Below are 18,387 nucleotides of genomic sequence, written 5' to 3' on the forward strand. Positions count from 1 at the left end.
TCCCATCAGTCACATTGTGTAAGCACCATGTCAGAGACTCTGTGGAAAAAGCTTCTCATCCCCTTTTTCTACTTCTCCCTTTTTTTTTTTTTTTATTGAGACAGAGTCTCACTCTGTTGCCTAGGCTAGAGTGCCATGGCATCAGCCTAGCTCACAGCAACCTCAAACTCCTGGGCTCAAGCAATCCTCCTGCCTCAGCCTCCCAAGTAGCTGGGAATACAAGCACACGCCACCATGCTGGCTAATTTCTTCTATATATTTTTTAGTGGCCAATGAATTTCTTTCTACTTTTTAGTAGAGACGGGGCTTTGCTCTTGCTCAGGTTGGTTTCGAACTCCTGATCTTGAGTGATCCTCCCGCCTCAGCCTCCCAGAGTGCTAGGATTACAGGCGAGAGCCACTAAGCCCAGCCTCTACTTCTCCCTCTTAATGGCACCCAAGGGCTACCAGCCTCCAGAAAGTTATCAGAGGCAATAAGACGGAGCCGATGGCCTTGCTGCATTTGTTTCTCTCCCTTGGACTAGAAATCTGCATTCGCTACGACACTTGCCCTTCAGGGGGATTTGGTGTGAGACACGGGCAAGAGGGTGTCTTTCATTTCTGCATCCTCAGTGCTTTCCACTGTGCCTACCATAGCAGAAACTCAAAGTTTTTGTTCTGAATGAACAAATAAGTGGATGTTTAAAGGATTATAAGATTAGGTAATATTTGAGGGTTTGGGAACATTGCTTAAAAATAAAGTGTGGCAGCAACTGAAAGTTTATTCTGCTGCTGCTTTTACAACTTTCATTGAAATTATTTTCTCAGTGACTGAAACCAGGAAAAGATACCAGTCAAGTAATATTTTAGAAGTTCACTATTGAGCTTAACATTCCTTAGAAATGTCTACCTTCCTTACATGTTATTAAATTAGAAAAAAAACTCTCTACTTCTGTTAAAAAGAGCTGCACAAATTTTCTCCTCAACCTTATATTTGAAAGTAATGATAATTGGTACTTACACACACACACACACACACACACATACACACACACACACCCCAACCAACCCACTCAGACATGATGCTGTGGCTTGTAATTTAGATTTTCAGAGTTAATTAAACAAGGCCTCAGGCCCTCTTCATTTCATTTCTACTTCAATGCCTCTTAAAAAGATCTGGAAATGCCCAGTGTTTTCATTACGGGGAAACAGATCAGCAGTAACCTTGGATGTAAACTAGTGAGGAGGCTCGCCTGCATGGCTGCTCACTGTCCAATGGGCCTTACGCTCCCTGATACCGCCACCCAGCCACCATGGCGACCAAACAGGCTCTGATCCTGTGTTCACACCTCACAGAGTGCTCATTTCCTGGGCATGACCTGAAAGGCTATTTGGTTTACCCACCGGGTACAAAAGACCACAAGTGATCTTTAACTATACAGGGGATGAAGAGTGTACACATCTTGGCTCCCAAATACATACACACTCACTTATGCAGAATGTGAGAGGTGAAAATGCAGTGGTTAAGCGGACAGACTCTGAAATCAAGGAGAATCAGGAACACAGACCCATTTACAAAATGCATATACTAATGTCTTTCTCTCTTTTAATAAGGTAAAGCACATAAAATGTGTAGCATGGAAACTGGATTCTGGTTAAGAATCAGTAAGTACTAGCAATTGTTATCTGTCTCTAGAATATTATTGTTGAAGAAACTGTGGTTTAGAGAACCCAAGCTATTTGCTCAGCTGGAGACAAAACCAAGAATCTGCAGCCTGTTCTTGCTTCCCCCATGCTTCTAAAGCTCTGAACTACTTCGCCATCTCTTTAAATAGACTATCAAGAATGTATAAGGGCCGGGCATGGTGGCTCATGTCTGTAATCCTAGCACTCTGGGAGGCCAAGGTGGGAGGATCATTTGAACTTAGGAGTTCGAGACCAGCCTGAGCAAGAGCAAGACCCCGTCTCAACTAAAAAAAAAAAGAAAAAAGAAAAAAAAAAAAGAAAGAAATTAGCTGGACAATTAAAAATATATAGTAAAAATTAGCGGGGCATGGTGGCACATGCCTGTAGTCCCAGCTACTCGGGAGGCTGAGGCAGGAGGATTGCTTGAGCCCAGGAATTTGAGGTTGCTGTGAGCTAGGCAGATGCCATGGCACTCTAGCCTGGGCAACAGAGGGAGACTCTGTCTCAAAAAAGAAAAAAAAAATTCATAAGGGAAACTTGTTCACTTTTTAAAGAAATTCTTATCTCCCTAATATTGTGAAAAGTGACAGAACAAATTGATTGTTTTGGCTTCTATGTACCCTGCCTCTCTTTTAGAAATTAAAATTTAATTAGAACCCAAATTAACATGAGAACTTGCTGCCTTATAGAGCTTATAAATTATTTTATTAGTGAAAAAATGTTAGCACAGAGGTAAATCACTTGGGAAGGTGTTTCTTTACTATAGCGAAGGCTTACTCAAACAAGCTGACCCATTAGGAGTGGGGGACACCGCTCCTCAGTAAACAGGGTGGTTCCCTGAAAAAAAGCAACCACTCTGTTTAAGGTCTTCAAAGTAAAAGTGATTCATTCTAAGGTCAAAACGACTGGCCAGGACTGTCCCACCTGGAAGGCTCATTTGTTTAAAAGGGTTTTTTTTTTTCACTTTGGGAGGAAATAAATCAACTTTCCATGGGTCAAATGGGCTCTGACTTTTCTCATTCAAAGTTCACTAAGATGTTTATTTTGTTCTGTTAAAAAGAACAGAACTCAAACACATGTACTCCTTGGTTTATGGTTCCCACTCGCACGGACACATCTGCGGTTAAAAGAGGTAACACATTTAACAGCTCATCGGGCCTGATAAATAAGTGCCATTTCTCATGAAGTGTGGTAACAACGGGCCAGTTGTTTCATTTTAGGCTGCTCTTCAAGCTGCAAGTCCCCATTTGATGCCTGAAGGGTCTAGATAGCAATGGACCTGCATGATCACACTTCCCTTGGGTATGTACAGAAAGGACTACAAAAGTTGCTCCCAGATCAAACCAATTTTCTAATAAAATGGACATATATTTAAAAAAAAAAAAGCTAATAACAAGGAAAATTCCTACAACTTTGCTTCTGGCACAACTTGAAAATTTGCATGTGATGTTTAAGGAAACCATGTAGTTCTATATCGCTGTCTTATCAAAAATAGCAGTTATCCTGCTAATTTTGGAGTGTGGCCTCACTGCCTCCTTTACCTCCATTCAAAGCAGGCCACAGACTCAGGAAGTTTAAGAAATACTGAGGCAGATCCTCTTCTCATTATACCTTCTCTGGCTCAAGTTGGCTGGCTCTCTTTGGAGAAATTTCTTTGTAGGCTAAAGAAGTTAAAATGTCTACCATGGCTCATAATAAAATGAAAGTCAAAAATATAAATGATCTCTCCTGAAATATTAAGGCACATTTTCTAAATTATTCATCTTAGAACATTACTTGCCTTTCAGATACCCTTGGGATATTTTGGCCTCAGTGCTAAAATTGACTCCTGAACTAAAGCTTTCTAAGTCATGAAAATCTCAAAGTTTCTTGGTCAAAGCAGTCACGGAGAAGCATAAGTTAAGATAAGAGACCAATATTAAAACTTTCTGCACATCCACAGATCATCAGGGTACGAGAACTGGAAGGTTTTAGGAAGGTTAAAATACAAGTGTAACTGGGTAAAAACCTCACAGCACTCTCCAAACAGTGAAATGATCTCTAATACTGGCTGTTGTGGTAGTTTTTCTGGAACACTGTGTGATCTAACCTTGCCTGTAAGAAGTCAATCAAAGTAATCTAATCTCATTATCTGCTTCATAACAAACGACAAACACCCAGAGTTGGGGTGGAACACCCAAGTACTCACAGAAGGAAACAAAAATGTATAGAATAGGGACTAGTGGGTACTGTGGCAAAATAGAGAGTGCATGCCCGAAGGAAATTAAACAATATTATACACCCAATAAAACACAAATTCAGCCCCAGACCATAAATTTATGACCCCTAATCACATCTTATTTTTGTTTGTTTGTTTAATTATGAAAAGGAATGCTTATATTGGGATGAAGGTCATTACATACCCAAGCTCTTCTATGAATCTTATATATGCTAAACATTAGCAACATTTATTATCTTCTTTATAAAACTACATTTTAATTTTTTTTATAGCCCAAAAAGCTTTTTTGGTGGTGGATAGGAATATGTTGATCAATTTTGGGGGGACTAGAAATAGTAATAATTATATTACTAATTGGCCTGAATCAAATATTAAGTAGTTTTATTTTTATTTGATGTGAAACTAAGAATAGTTTCATCTGTACCTTTACTTATTTTATTAGAAAAAGGCCATGTTGTTTTTAGATGCAGTAAATCTGTAATAACAAAAAAATGGTTTTCATGATTTAAAGTGATAAAGCGCAAATATAATTATAAATTTTATTAGGAATTTGCTGTTTTATTTTTTCTGATTTGAAACCAATATTTGCCAATAAAAAACATCTAGCTAAAATGAAACTCCACCTAAATTACCAAAATTTATCTTCAACCAAGACCAGAGAACTTTTCTTACCCAGCCCACGAGGATGGGACCAACATGCTCAGTTGAGCCATCGGGCTTACGGACATCTCGAAGCTGACTGAGGAGCTCTGGCAAAAAATAAACAGAATGCTGATTTTGTTAGGAATTCAAATGCAAACAGGGCTGGAAGTAGGTTCTGGGTTATTCATATTAAAGGTATTACATAATCACTGACTTGTTATAAGAAAACACAATTAAGGCTACAAACACTCTGGTTTCTCTTCAGATCATATAAATCAATTAAGGCTACAAGTCACGACTCATTCCCAGAACAAAACTATACCTTCATGCAGAGGAATTAGAGAGTCCAGTGTTCCAAAAATTTGATTCAACTCTTGTTCTGTCATTATGGAGAGTTTCAGCATGGGGTCGTGATAGGCCTGCATGAGAAGGGCAAGAGATGGAAGCAAATATTTAAAATCAGAGGCAGTAAACTGTTGGTACAGGCAGTCCCTGAGAGGTTCCATCTATAACAGAACGCTGGCTCTCTGACAACAGCTTTCCCCATAACACTACAGAAACAGCATGGAGGTGTGTCTGGAGTAGAGGAGAATCCAGCACTGCCTCCAGCCTCATGGTTGTTGATTTTTCAAAAGCTTTTTCAAAAGCAGATTTTTCAAAATCTGCTTTTTTATTCTAATATATTATACAACTAGGAAAGAGCACAAATCCTAAGAGCAGATCTGAGTATTACAATATTTTTAAAATCCACAAGATCCTGCATTTTGAAAAACTTCCACTTTATTCAAAATTAGCTACCAGCAGGTTCTTTTTCAATTAGTACATATATAATATAAAGAAAAAATGATTGGCATCCTTTACTACTGATTTGAAGCAAAGAGAGCAAAATCTCTTCCAATCTTACTACTTCTTATTAAAGATATTAATAATTAAACAACAAGAATACACAGTTATACACCCAGGGCACTGTAATAGAATATGAAGACTTAGAGGCATAGTCCCTGTCTTCAAGGAATTTTATAAAGCTAATTGGAAAGAAAAATGCATGGAAAACTAAATATATGTTTAAAAAATTGTTCAAGATTAAAAACAGATTTCACATGACAGCAAAAAGTTATCAAATCATAACTGTGCTAGAGAGCTAGAGAATTAAAGCTGGAGTGGCCAATAGAGGTTTTGAAGATGAGCTGCTTGGCACGGAGGAGGAGGTAATAAATATTGTAGAAGAATGAATTCAGAGTCTAGCTGGTTCCTGGAGGATGGGTGGATATGGATGATTGAAAGGAAAGAGAAGGGTTTCCAGGAAGGTAGGGCTACCATGAGCTAACGGATGGCAGGGAAACATGTGAAGGTGCTTGGGTTTGGCAAATCTTCACCAGGAAGGAGGAGTTGGACATATGACCAGCATCACAACTCTAGGAGTTAAATGCCTTCGTCGTCCTCTCTGATTTTTTTCCTCCTCTGGCCCTGCCCAAATCTCAGTTTCTTCACTGTGTCCAAGAAAAGCTTGAGAGGCCATCTGTCAGGAATGCTGGAGGTGGGACTTCATATTAGCAGAAAGCTGGGACTAAAGACCCTTAAAAGATGGGAAACATCCTTCCAACTCTGTGATTCTTATTTCTTTTCTTTTCTTTTTTTTGAGATAAAGTCTTGCTCTGTCATCCAGGTTGGAGTGCAGTGGCATGATCATATCTCACTGCAGCCTCAAACGCCTAGGTTCAAGTGATCCTCCTAAGAATCTAGAACTGTAGGCACACACCACTGCACCTGGCTACTTTTTAAAATCTTTTATAGTGATGGGGGTCTCATTATGTTGCCCAAGCTGGTCTTGAACTCCTGGCCTCAAGCAGTCCTCCTGTTTCAGTCCCTCAAAGTACTGGGATTACAGGTGTGAGCCACCGCTCTGGCATCTATGAGTCTTTGAGAAGGCCATGAATATCAGATGAAGGAGTTTGGATTTTAGCCTCCAAGACACTGGGGGGTGGGGGGGGGGGTTACTGGAATGGAAAGGTTTTTGAGAAAGCTTTCTTACCAAGAATATATAGGCTTTATCTTCTGGTGCTGATACCAAAAACATTAAAAAAAAAAAAAAAAGAATAAACAGGCTACAAGACATCGGTTTCCTCCTCCTCCCTACAAACAATGTTGATCAAAAAGACACGTTTCCATATAAAAGAGTCTAACTTATGTGACAGCACGCAATTGCCTCACTTCACTGTTTCATCTACTTTCAAGATTCAAATGACTTTATTTCTAAGACACAGTTTGAAGCAATTAGAGCAAAACCTCTGCCAATCCTCTTATTAAAGATAAGTAAACAACAAGAATACACAGTTATACTCAGGGCACCAAGTTTCAGACATGCACACATTCTCTCCCATAGACAGGCCCTGCTTGTGAGAGTTACAGGACAATGAAATATACATAAAGCCAGGCCTCCATGGACACTTTCTGAATTTAACTGAAATAGTCTTTGGGGTGCATTAGAGATAGGCATAGGTGAACCCCTAAAGGTGCCAGGTCCAGAGAGCTATTCTGCCTTCTTGTTTTGAGGCATTTTCCTCACTGCTTTGTTTTGTTCTTCTCAATTTTTTTTTTTTGAGACAGAGTCTCACTCTGTTGCCTGGACTAGAGTGCCATGGTGTCAGCCTAGCTCACAGCAACCTCAAACTCCTGGGCTCAAGCAATCCTTCTGCCTCAGCCTCCCGATGGGACTACAGGCATGAGACACCATGCCCGGCTAATTTTTTCTATATAATTTAGTTGTCCAGCTAATTTCTTTCTATATTTAGTAGAGATGGGGTTTTGTTCTTGCTCAGGCTGGTTTCCAACTCCTGACCTTGAGCGATCCACCCACCTTGGCCTCCCAGAGTGCTAGGATTACAGGCGTGAGCTACTACGCCCGGCCTGTTATTTTAAATTTTTGATGACTTATCTTAGTCCTGAAAAGGGTGCCCATAAAGCACCATTTTAGGGCTGTGAAATTACTCACAGGAAAAAAACATGAGCTGATTCAAATGATTGCTGGATTTAAATTTACCTTTTTTGCTAATTTCAAGTCCTCTATCAAGTCTTCTTCTCCTTGAGAAAGCTCAAAGATTGCCTGCAAGGAAAGATAAAACATATTCACTGAACACTCCCTCATTTATAAGACCAAATTCACACAGTTTTGGCTCTAGCACTCAAAGCCCCAAGTCTACATATTTAAAAGGTACTCTCAAAAAGTTAAATCAACCTGAAGCAAGTGCATCTAGTGCATCTAGTGGCTAAAACCAGCAAAGAGAAGATACCGCAAAACTTCTGCATAATGTGCTTCTCTGTGGGAGAGTTTCCACAAGTTTCCAATCCAGCAAGTCAGTTTTCATGTTATAGAAATTTGATGTAGCCGAACAACAGGGAACTATTTTAGGTAACATAATCACAGCTTGAGCCATGATTTCGGCATCTTTGTTGTGAGTAGCAATCATAAGAAGTGATTCAGGGTCTGCTCTCAGTAATGGATGTGGCAGTGTTATCAACTGGGCCATTACACTTTGTCTTCTTTCTACCCAGCACAAGGTGAATCTCAGCAGAAAGCTTTATTCCTACCATCCACTCATCTGAAGGCTGGGATTCTAGGAAGAATCCAACATTTTACCACTCTAAATAAAACCTGGTGAAGTTAATTCATTCTTAATTACTTTTCAGCCCCACAAGGTACAATAAATAAAATCACAGGAGCTGGCTATGCAGAAGAGTGTGTAAATGGAGCGTCTCTAATTTGGCTCCTTTAAGCCATCATAATATAAAGAGCTATGACGCACAGAACACTCTTTCATTCTCATCTGGGAATCCAAACTGTTGGCACACAATACATTATTAAAGGACTACAAATCTGTGGCGATAGTTTAGGGACTACTGCGTTTCTTTTGGGCTATAGGAAAGAAGTGAGGATTTGAGGGTGCCCTCCACCCTGAGGTTGACTGGTAAACTGGAGGACAACCTGAGCTGGATACTCCAACGATTTCCCCAGATGATGCATACAAAGTGCTTAGCACAGCCTGGCACAAGCCCTTCGACAAGCCTTCCATAAAAGGTAGTATTATCATAGCCATTTAAGGCAATTGATACCAAAAACTTACAGGGGTTGGAGTTAACAGCCCTCCATAGGAAAGTTTTCCACAAAGCTGAACCAGAGTTATATGAAATGAATATTTTAAAATATTCTGGAAGTTGCTATCAAAATATGACTGCAATGATTATTTTTTTGAACTTCAGAATCCTAAATAGACACTTGGTTTCATTTTCTTATAAATTCAGATTTCACATCAGTTTCTTTTTAAAGTGGGGCCACACCCAGCTGGATGCTGGTTTCTCAGTTCCTTCCATAAGGTCAGACACCCCAGTTAGATCTCCTACAAATGTAAAGCAATGACTTCCAGACCAAGGCACAGACCCCAGCATGGCTCTCGCCTGCAGGGCACCTTTGTTCCAGACACACAGCCAACTCGTGGGTCCCCAGCCTACCTCCTGACGTTTGATTTCCTTGGACGTGAGCATCTGATTGATGCACACGTCAAAGGTCTCACTCCACAGCTTGCTGTCTCTCCGCTTCGTGCTTGAGGGGGCAGCATTTCTGGACCAGGGTCTGGGGGCGAGGGCGTCAGGGCGGCTCTCGCTGCGGAAGCTAATGGAGCGCTAAACAATGAGAAAAACAGCCATCATGGGGGCAGTGGCAGGACTGGGTGGATCCTTTGAGCAGCTTCCTGTCGTTGATAGAACACAAATCATACATTTGCAGGAAAAAGCGGACATTACCACAAGGCTTTTGGAAAGCAGAGCATTGTCTTGAGCCTGCGTGCTAAGGAAAATTGGACAGGGCTGCATTTGCACACGTGCTGGGAGTGTCTGTTCTGTGCGACCAGGATACTAAAGGTACTTACTATAGTGCAAGCACATGTCAAGCCAAAGTCACCATGAAGGCAGTTCTTGGATAAGTGATGAGCTCTACTTTTTTCCAGTGGACATCTCCCATCTTCAGAAGAACAAAGGATAACAGTAGTAGATGGCCTTTATTTATTTATTTTTAAACATCTAGCTACTCTCCTCCTCCAAGAACAGAATCTCACTGTCTTTGGGCATCTCATCTCCCATAGTTTGGGTGGGCTCCCCTAGATTGAAACAATCAGAGTAATCCACCTTTCCCCCAAATTTGCTATGTGATTCATGGGAGAAAGAGTAGAAGGGACTTTATTCCTTCAGGATTGTGAGCTCAAGAGATAACATAAGCAGGAGCTTCCTGCAGCAACTAGCTCTCCGTGGTCACAAAGAAGAATCTGCTAAAGGAGAGAATAAAAGGACAAACAGAATGAAGGATGAAGACAGTGACTGATGGAAGGAGGAAGGGAGCAAGTTTTACCAACCCTGTTTGAGCCTCTGGATCCCACTGTGCCTGAAGCTAGGAAGACCCACCCTTGGACATTTTAGTTACATGGGCTAATAATACATTTCCCTTTCTGTACACATTTATCTCAGTTGGGGTTCTGTTATCTTGGAAAGTCTGGACTAATATACATCTTGGTATACTAAATACCATATTGGCAGCATATGGTGCCAGTCCCTGAGGTATTTTCTTATTTCCCAAAGAGGCCCCAGTGGACTTTAGAATGGTCTAACCACCCGAAGTCCACCTGTGTGATCAAAACATGCTACCACAGCGCTTTCTCTTGGGTGTGTGTGCGTGTGTGGACACGCGCATGTGTTGGGGACAGAGTCTCGCTCTGTTGCCCAGCTAGAGTGCTGTGGTGTCAGCCTAGCTCACAGCAACCTCAAACTCCTGGGCTGAAGCGATCTTCCTGCCTCAGCCTCCCACCTCAGCCTCCTGAGCAGCTGGGACTACTACAGGTGTCTGCCACCATGCCCAGCTAATTTTTTCTATTTTTTGTAGAGACAGTGTCTCACTCTTGCTCAGGCTGGTCTCGAACTCCTGACCTTGAGCCATATTTCAGCCTCAGCCTCCCAGAATGCTAGGATTACAGGTGTGATCCACCATGCCTGGCCCACAAGTTTTCTTATGACAAATACAAATGATCAGGAAGAAAGCTGAGTATATCATTTTCAGTCTGCATCCTAGAGTTCATCATACTTATTAGAAACTGTGCGAAAGCAGTGAGGATTTGCTGTGTTCAAAAACCACATTTTTATTTACAAGTGTTCCCTGCCATGGCCTCTTGTGGCTATACCTGTGACATTTCAACTCCTCAGATTGGCACAGAAGGCCTCTTGTAACCTGACCACAGTCTGTATCCTGCCACTCACTCATAAGCCCCTTATTCTCCAACCATAATAGGCTACCTGCCATTCCCTGAATTGTCATGCTTTGCCATCCTTCTGTGCTTCCTTCAAGCAATTCTCTCTTCCTGGAATGTGTTTCCTTCCTTTTGTGGTTAGCTAACTCCTAACTGTCCTCAGGATATAGCTCAAACAGCACCTCCCATAGAAAGCTTCACCAGTGTTCTCCCACCCTTCTCTCCCTGAGCAATTTGGACATACCTCTGCTATAGCAATGAGTACATTTTTTTATACTTTCTAGTTACCTGCTCTTAATCAGAAACTTCCTGAGGGTAGGAACTGATTTTGCATGTGATATATGAGCTGTCATCACAAAGACATTCTAAGGTAGCTCCAAATTATTTTGAAATTCAACAATAAAATTCCAGAAAGTAAAGGAAATTTTTAAAAGAACTATTCAACTTAAGGGCATTGTTAAGTAAGTTATAATTACCTGCTGGATGGAATATGGCCTAGCCACTAAGTCAATTCTAAGATAATTTAATGGCTAAAAATCCCTTCTATGTAAGTTAAAATAAAATCAGGATGAAAAATCTGTATATGAACACTTTATAGTTATGCAAAAAATGCGCATGAGCAAAGACCTAAAGGGAATGCCACCAAATTCTACTGTTTTTTATATTGACATTATAGGTGATTTCTGTCCTACTTCACAAATTTTTATGACTTTTAAAAACAACTTCCAAGAAGCTTCAGGGTATTACAACAACCTTCTGGAAGCAGGAAGCCAGCTCAGTTAGCAAGTAGCAACACGAGCCCCTCAGGCTGGCACAGGCATCTGAGAGTGAGCTCCCAGGCTCATTAATGAGCTCATGATTGCTGGACCAGCCCAGAGCAGGAGATCAAGAAAGTACTGGCACCAAATACACAGTTCACTAATGGTATCTCACAAATCCTTGTGATCTTTTAAAAACAGACCCTTATAAACAGTAACTAGTAACTAAATGCATGGAGATCCCCAGCACTTAGAATCAATTAGCCACAAGCACTAAAAGGTAAAACAAGCACAGTGAGTCATCAAGTAACTGGCTCAATTCAGTTTGTGGTTCTGATGCCAGTCAGGACAGCAATTAAACAGCAGAAAGAAAGGAAAGCACAAAAAAAGACTAGAGTCTAGATTTAAGATGTGAAAACAGAGAATCAATTCTGTCCAAAACAGATACATGTCAAGAATAGAAGTCTAGCTATATCAGATGCCTTTACTATTCACACTCTCTGACCAGAATTCTACTTCTCTAGGAATATAATCAAAGAAAAGAAAGAAATACAAGATTTATGATCAAGATGTTGAAAGTACTGTTATCTATAAAGCTGAAAAATGGAAACAACTTAAATGTTCAACAATAGGACAGTAATTAAATAAACTGGCACATCCTTAATAAACAAACTGATGAAATGTTATATGAACCCATTAAAAATTGAGTCTGTGAAAAGTACTTAGTTACATAAAAATATTCTTCTACTGTACAATTATTTTACACTATTAAGACTGAAGCAAGTTAAAACAGCTTATATAGTATGATTATAATTTTGTTTAAAAAATATGCATGCAGGAATATATTAAAAGAAAAGATTGCCTGAGTACATACCAAAATGTTAAAAGAAGTTCTTTTGATGATAGGGAGTTGGGATTACTAGTGACTTTTATTCCCTTTTCTGTGCTTCACTATATTTTCCATTTTTTTTATGATGTTACATAATCAGAAATGAAAGCACAACAGAAGGTACTTTTAAAAAATAGGACAAATGCCTTCAAAGGACAATCAATACAGAGTTATTTGATAATATAAAAATATTCACAGCCTAAATATTCATTAATAGGAGACTGGTTATATAATATAAATCATATCAAAACACTGGAATAATATATACTCAGTCCATAAAAGTCATATTTTCCAAGAATAACTGTGTATACCATTATAAGTTAGATAAAATAAAATCTAAGTTATTAACTTGTATAAAAACTCACCCAGCTAAATGTCAAAGGGTGGATGAAAATAGAGGAAACAAAACACACTGGGGGTGGTGGGAGGCGGGAAAGAAAGAAAAGAAAAGAAAAAAATCTAAGACAGAAAGCATTAAAAGAAATGAGCAGGGACATTTAGCTTTAATAAGAGGTGAAGCTCCCCACAGAGGTGTGACGGTGACAAACGTGAATGCTCACGCACCTAGCTGCATAGCTGGGGATGTGAGGCCGAGACCGGTGGAGATGCAAGAGAAAGTGATCACCCACAGTCACTGTGGGAGGCTTTCACCAAAATGAGCAGACACAAAGACAGACACAAGGCTGGATAGACTGTGAATAATCCCAAACTAGGCTCAGGATATGTAAGTTATGTATTTATGCCTAGAATAATACTTGGAGGAAATTAATAAAATATTAACACATTGTTTTGGAGTAGAAGGCTATATGTGTTCTTTTTTCTATCTCCTTTTCTGTATTTTTCCATATTGAACATACACGTCTATAATGGAAAGGAAAACAGTTCATGTCCGCAGAGAACGAAGGGCTACACCACAGCACAGTGAACACAACACTGCACAGCATGTACTGGCCCTAGCTCAGATGACGCCACCAGCCGCGCACAGCCGTGAGCATGAAAGGCTGCCCACAGGCAAGCTCGCTCTCTCCACTCCACACAGAGGAGCACATGGCGGCCCCTTTTGGAGCTGGGCCAGGTTTTCCTCTCAGGCAGGCCAGGGAGTGGATTTATAGGCCCATAGGATCCAGACATCTGTGTGAGTCTACTGGCAGTGCGAACCTTCCTGGTAAGAAGCAGACAGAGCGCCATGTAGTCAGGCTGGCCCGCCCTGACGTCCACAAATGCCGCCTCTGTGCTGAGGTCCAAGCCCCCAAACCATGTGGGCACCGGAAGGCAAGAGAGAACAACTCCTGCAGTGTCTTGCTGAACTGTTGCTGCAAGCACCACTCACATATGTGACTGCTTTTTAACCTTTCTGGGAGAGGCTGCCAGGCTAGAGCTCTTCTGATATCCTCCTGGGCTAACGTGTGGTCTCCCAAGGAGGCAGAGGAAGGACTTCTAAGTATTCCAGTATTGATTAAAGCATCAAGTTTGAGCCTAAGTCATCTCTTCTCCTATAATTAAAGAAATGCAACCTGAGAGACATAATCGGAAATCCAAAGGCATGCATGTTTCCAAGGTGCCAGGAACCAGGGAAAAGGAATACTGTGACAGAAAACCAAGATGCTCCATTGCAACCTCGAGTCATTTTTGGGATAGAAAAGGCATAAATAATACACACATATGGGTAAGAAATGAACTGCGTTTGAGAGGCTTGGGGCAGCCCATACACTCCTTGTTCTCTCTTCCTCCCCCATTAGTAGGAGCATCAAGACCTAGACAAAATAAGAGAGGATGTGAAGTCAGTCCACTGAGCACCCCTTCGGGGCCTGCTTTTCCTCCTCATCCTCATCACTGCTCCCAGGCTACATTAGCACCCTCTCCTAGTCCACCTTGTGAGGGAAACAATAAAGTCACAAGGCACTTGCTGAGATGCTAGGACTGGAAATAAGACTAAAGAGTTGCATTTGCATCAACCAAAGTGAGCTACAGGATGATATTTGGGGGCAAAGATGGCATTCTCCATGCTTTGCAGATCACCCTGCAAACACGGCTGCCTAACTCTGCATACAACCTCAGGAGCAGATTTCATTGACCTCCTCCACTGACATACTCAAACATAAGCACCTTGTTCACGTTCTCTCCCTGTCTATACGCATTACTATTATGAATATTCTGTTTTGGCTGGGTTGTTTCTGTTCAATACAAGGAGCCTAGAGTTAGCTATTTATCATATTTTAAAAAAGTAAACAAAAAATTATTTTGCCAAAAAAAAAATCTTTGAGGTTTTAGAAACCAATTTCCCGATGTCAGACCCTCCCTTGGGTCTGGCTTTCTCATCCTTGTTTGGCCTCACGGTCTGTTGGATTTCAGACATGGCTTGATTTCTTTCTGTCCTACTTTTTTAGGTTGATGTAAACTTCTAAGGTGATCGAATATTTCCTGAGGTTTTCCCTGTGTAAGATCCCCAGAAATAGGAGAAAATAAATAAATAAAGATTGCTAGGTAAGCCAAAAGGAAGATTTTTAAGGTCTGATAATGAAGGATCTTAAAGCCACATGCAGTCTGGGCTGGGCTGTAGTAGGAGGCACAGACGGCACTCTCCCTAGGCCCAGGAGCACAGACACAAAACCTGCAGGCCAGGCAAAGCAATGACAGAGAGCGAAGGGGCCAGGTGTTGGAAGAACAACTGGGAGAGGTAGGGACATTTATAGGTGACTGTTGGCTGGCTATTCAGGTACAGCTCATTACTGCCATGTGGGAACAGGCCTGGCACTGCTATGAATCTACCAAATCGTGGCTCTATCTACAACATAGCAACGTGAGAGAAGGACAAAGAGCCTGGTGAAGAGAGAGAGCTCAGTCAAAGCTTGTAGAACGAGTGAGGGCCTTCCTAGGCGGAGGGTGGCCTATCCTGGGAAAAACAATGGCAAGAAGACAGCTGGCACCATGGAGGGTCCATAATCAAGGGAGGAAATAACTGCAGAGTGAACTTGAGCCACAGCCACTGGTATGGAGAGGAAAGGGTGAAATATAGTAGACAGGCTAATGAATTTTCAAAAAGCAGAACTCAGCAAAAGACCAGATGTGCAGGTCTAGGGTGGTGATGAATCTTCCAGGGGAAGCCTGCAAAGAACTCGTCTAGAGGGCTGAAGGACTGGCCACAAGGGAGAGAAGGTAAACATATTCTTCTTCACTAGCTTCAAAGCCCTTCACCTGGTTTACGCAGACGACCTTATTTTCTTTCTCCTCCACTCTCCCATAAAAGGGATCAGGGGATGATCAGGGGTCCAGAAGTCCAAGCACTAATAGAAACAGAGCTAAACCTACAGCTAATGAGGTGATGAGGTATTCATTCAGGAGAAACTGTGGGCAGAGGAATGGGCAGGGCTGGGGATAAATATTAGAGAGGGATGGCGTCTATGAGAAAGTGGCAAGAACAGCTTGGGCTACACAGAGTCAAGGCATACTGGCCAAAGGTGGGGGGAGCAAGGACAGAAAGGGGTGAGGGATAGCCTCAAATAGTTCACAAATCATGGGTTCTTCACAGCATGGGGCATGCCTTGGGTTCTGGTCCATAATTTTCTTAAAGACTTGAAAAACAAAGATAAAAATATTGCCAAGAAGTAGTATTCTGGACAAATAAGATATGGCAGACTCAAGACTACTGCTCAATTAAACCACGTGAGCCTTTTCACTGCATGACTTTTGTGGGCTTCAGTCTAAATTATATTTTTATGATCATCAAATTGGGTCCAAGGTCTTGGACAAATCTTAATGTTTACTTTAAAAGATAAACTTCATCAGGAGTTTAAGAACAACTCCAACCACTTTTTTTTTTTTGAGACAGAGTCTCACTCTGTTCCCCAGGCTAGAGTGAGTGCCGTGGAGTCAGCCTAGCTCACAGCAACCTAAAACTCCTGGGCTGAAGCGATCCTGCTGCCTCAGCCTCCCAAGTAGCTGGGACTACAGGCATGCACCACCATGCCCGGCTAGTTTTTTCTATATCTATTAGTTGGCCAATTAATTTCTTTCTATTTATACTAGAGACAGGTCTCGCTCTTGCTCAGGCTGGTTTCAAACTCCTGACCTCGAGCTATCTGCCCGCTTCGGCCTCCCAGAGTGCTAGGATTACAGGCATGAGCCACCGCTCCTGGCCTACAACCACTTGTTAACTGAATATTTATTATAGTAGTTAATATTAGCTACTTAGTTAACTAATTAGTAAATTAGTGATTGCTAACTAAGAACCAAGGTGCTATACTAGGTTCTTTAAACACACTATGGCATAAATCTTTACCATGATTCTAAGAAGCTGGTGGCATCATGCAAATTTACCCATGAGGAATAAAAGCAAGATCTAGAGATGTTAAGTCACCTGCTAAAGGTGACAAAGTCTTTGAGTGACAGAGCTGAGGTCAGAGCCGAGGTACTCAGGCCCTGGTTCTAAGCCAGAGGTCAGCAAACATTTTTATATAAAGGGCCAGATAGTAAATATTTTTAGCTTTGTGGGCAATGTTCTCTGTCACAACTACTCAACTTTGCCATTATAGTGCAAAAGCAGCCAGAGACAATACATAAACAGATGGGTATGACTGTGTTCCAACAAAACTTTTATTTATGTACACTGACATTTGAATTCCATATAGTTTTCACGTGTTATGAAATATCACCCTTCTTTTGATTTTTCTTCCCCAAGCATTTTAAAAAGTCAAAACCATGCTTAGCTTTGGGCCATAAAAAAAACAGGTGGTGGGATGGATTTTTTTTACCTGCTGCATCTGCCGATCCTGGTCGGCAAAAAACTAGGCTCTGCTGCCCTCCAGCTTACATCATGTGCTGGTTTCCTTGGGAGGCCCGTAGATATCCTAGGAAAAAAACCTATGTGTGTGTGTCTGGATAGGGCACACGGCTCTGAAATACAATTGTGAGAAAAGACCTAACAGAAACTGCTCTGGCTCTGCCTGACCCCAGACTCAGACTTGAAAACTCCTTTCTTCCTTTAGTCCCCTTGCTTGTGTTCTTCTATAGAAATAAGCATTGATTCAGGTCAATCTGAAACCAGGGAAAATTCTGGGCAGGATGCATAACACAATTCTCTGCGACCATGTGCCCACCATGCCCTTCTTACCTGCAGGGTTTGACTGAAGCGCTTTAATGGTGTGGTCTTCACAGGTGGGATGAGGTTGGCTAGTGATGTAACTCTGGAAAGGGGTTTGACCCGTTTATTACTAGGCTCCTATAGGATTAAAAATACAATAAAAAAAAAACAAAGGGAAAACATCAAGGTCAGTTACGAAGACAACACAGCCACCACACAACTCTGTCCCACTCCACAAGCTGCTGGCTGCACCCTGCTCTGTGGAATATAAACAGTGCCCTGGCTCACGCCAGCTGCACAGAGATGACCTGACTTAGGAGCCAGGGCAGGGACGTGGCAGGGGATGTCAACAGAGGCAGCCTCTGGGAGGACAGCAAAGGGGCAGGAATCCACTCCTCATCCTTCACTCCCAGTACCTGCCAGCTTTTAGTTCAGAACCTTCCACTTAGTGGAATACCCCCCACCCTTCTGTAGAGAAACGCGGCCTCTAATTTCCCATCCAATGACCTTGTCAGGAAGTTGTCTTCTGTTGCTTCTTATTCTGTCTTTTTAAAAACCTTTTCCCACCTTGTCTAAAGCCACTCTTTTTTTATGTAATGGCTTTTCGAAAGTACAAAGATGATTTTTTTTAGTTTACTAATTCAAAAACCTTTTCTTAAAAAAAGAAGTTCTATTACTGGACTCTTAAGGAAGCATCTTTGTGCCTACAGTGTATTTGAAATGCACATTAATATTTATAAATAATAACCAGATAGCAAAAGAAAATGTACAGTACAGTGAGAAAACCATCGTGTGGGCATCAGTTTCTACACTATCTAGAACCACAAGTTTTGAAAATCACCTCCACAT

General features: G+C 41.4%; 1 protein-coding gene across 8 annotated transcripts in view; it reads right to left on the minus strand.

The window, feature by feature from the left end:
* The window catches only part of ARHGEF3 (Rho guanine nucleotide exchange factor 3), a 304,041-nt gene that overhangs the window by 14,779 nt on the left and 270,875 nt on the right, over positions 1-18,387 (minus strand). For all 8 annotated transcript variants that reach the window (XM_012765619.3, XM_076008798.1, XM_012765621.3 and 5 more), the window contains 5 exons: positions 17,569-17,676; positions 9,031-9,201; positions 7,565-7,627; positions 4,847-4,943; positions 4,555-4,631 (listed from right to left, as the gene is read on the minus strand). In XM_012765619.3, coding sequence (XP_012621073.2) covers positions 4,555-4,631; positions 4,847-4,943; positions 7,565-7,627; positions 9,031-9,201; positions 17,569-17,676 — 516 coding nt within the window. The remainder of the gene's footprint in view (positions 1-4,554; positions 4,632-4,846; positions 4,944-7,564; positions 7,628-9,030; positions 9,202-17,568; positions 17,677-18,387) is intronic.

This window comes from Microcebus murinus, chromosome 1 (genome assembly GCF_040939455.1).
Source record: "Microcebus murinus isolate Inina chromosome 1, M.murinus_Inina_mat1.0, whole genome shotgun sequence".
In the NCBI taxonomy this organism is placed as follows: domain Eukaryota; kingdom Metazoa; phylum Chordata; class Mammalia; order Primates; family Cheirogaleidae; genus Microcebus; species Microcebus murinus.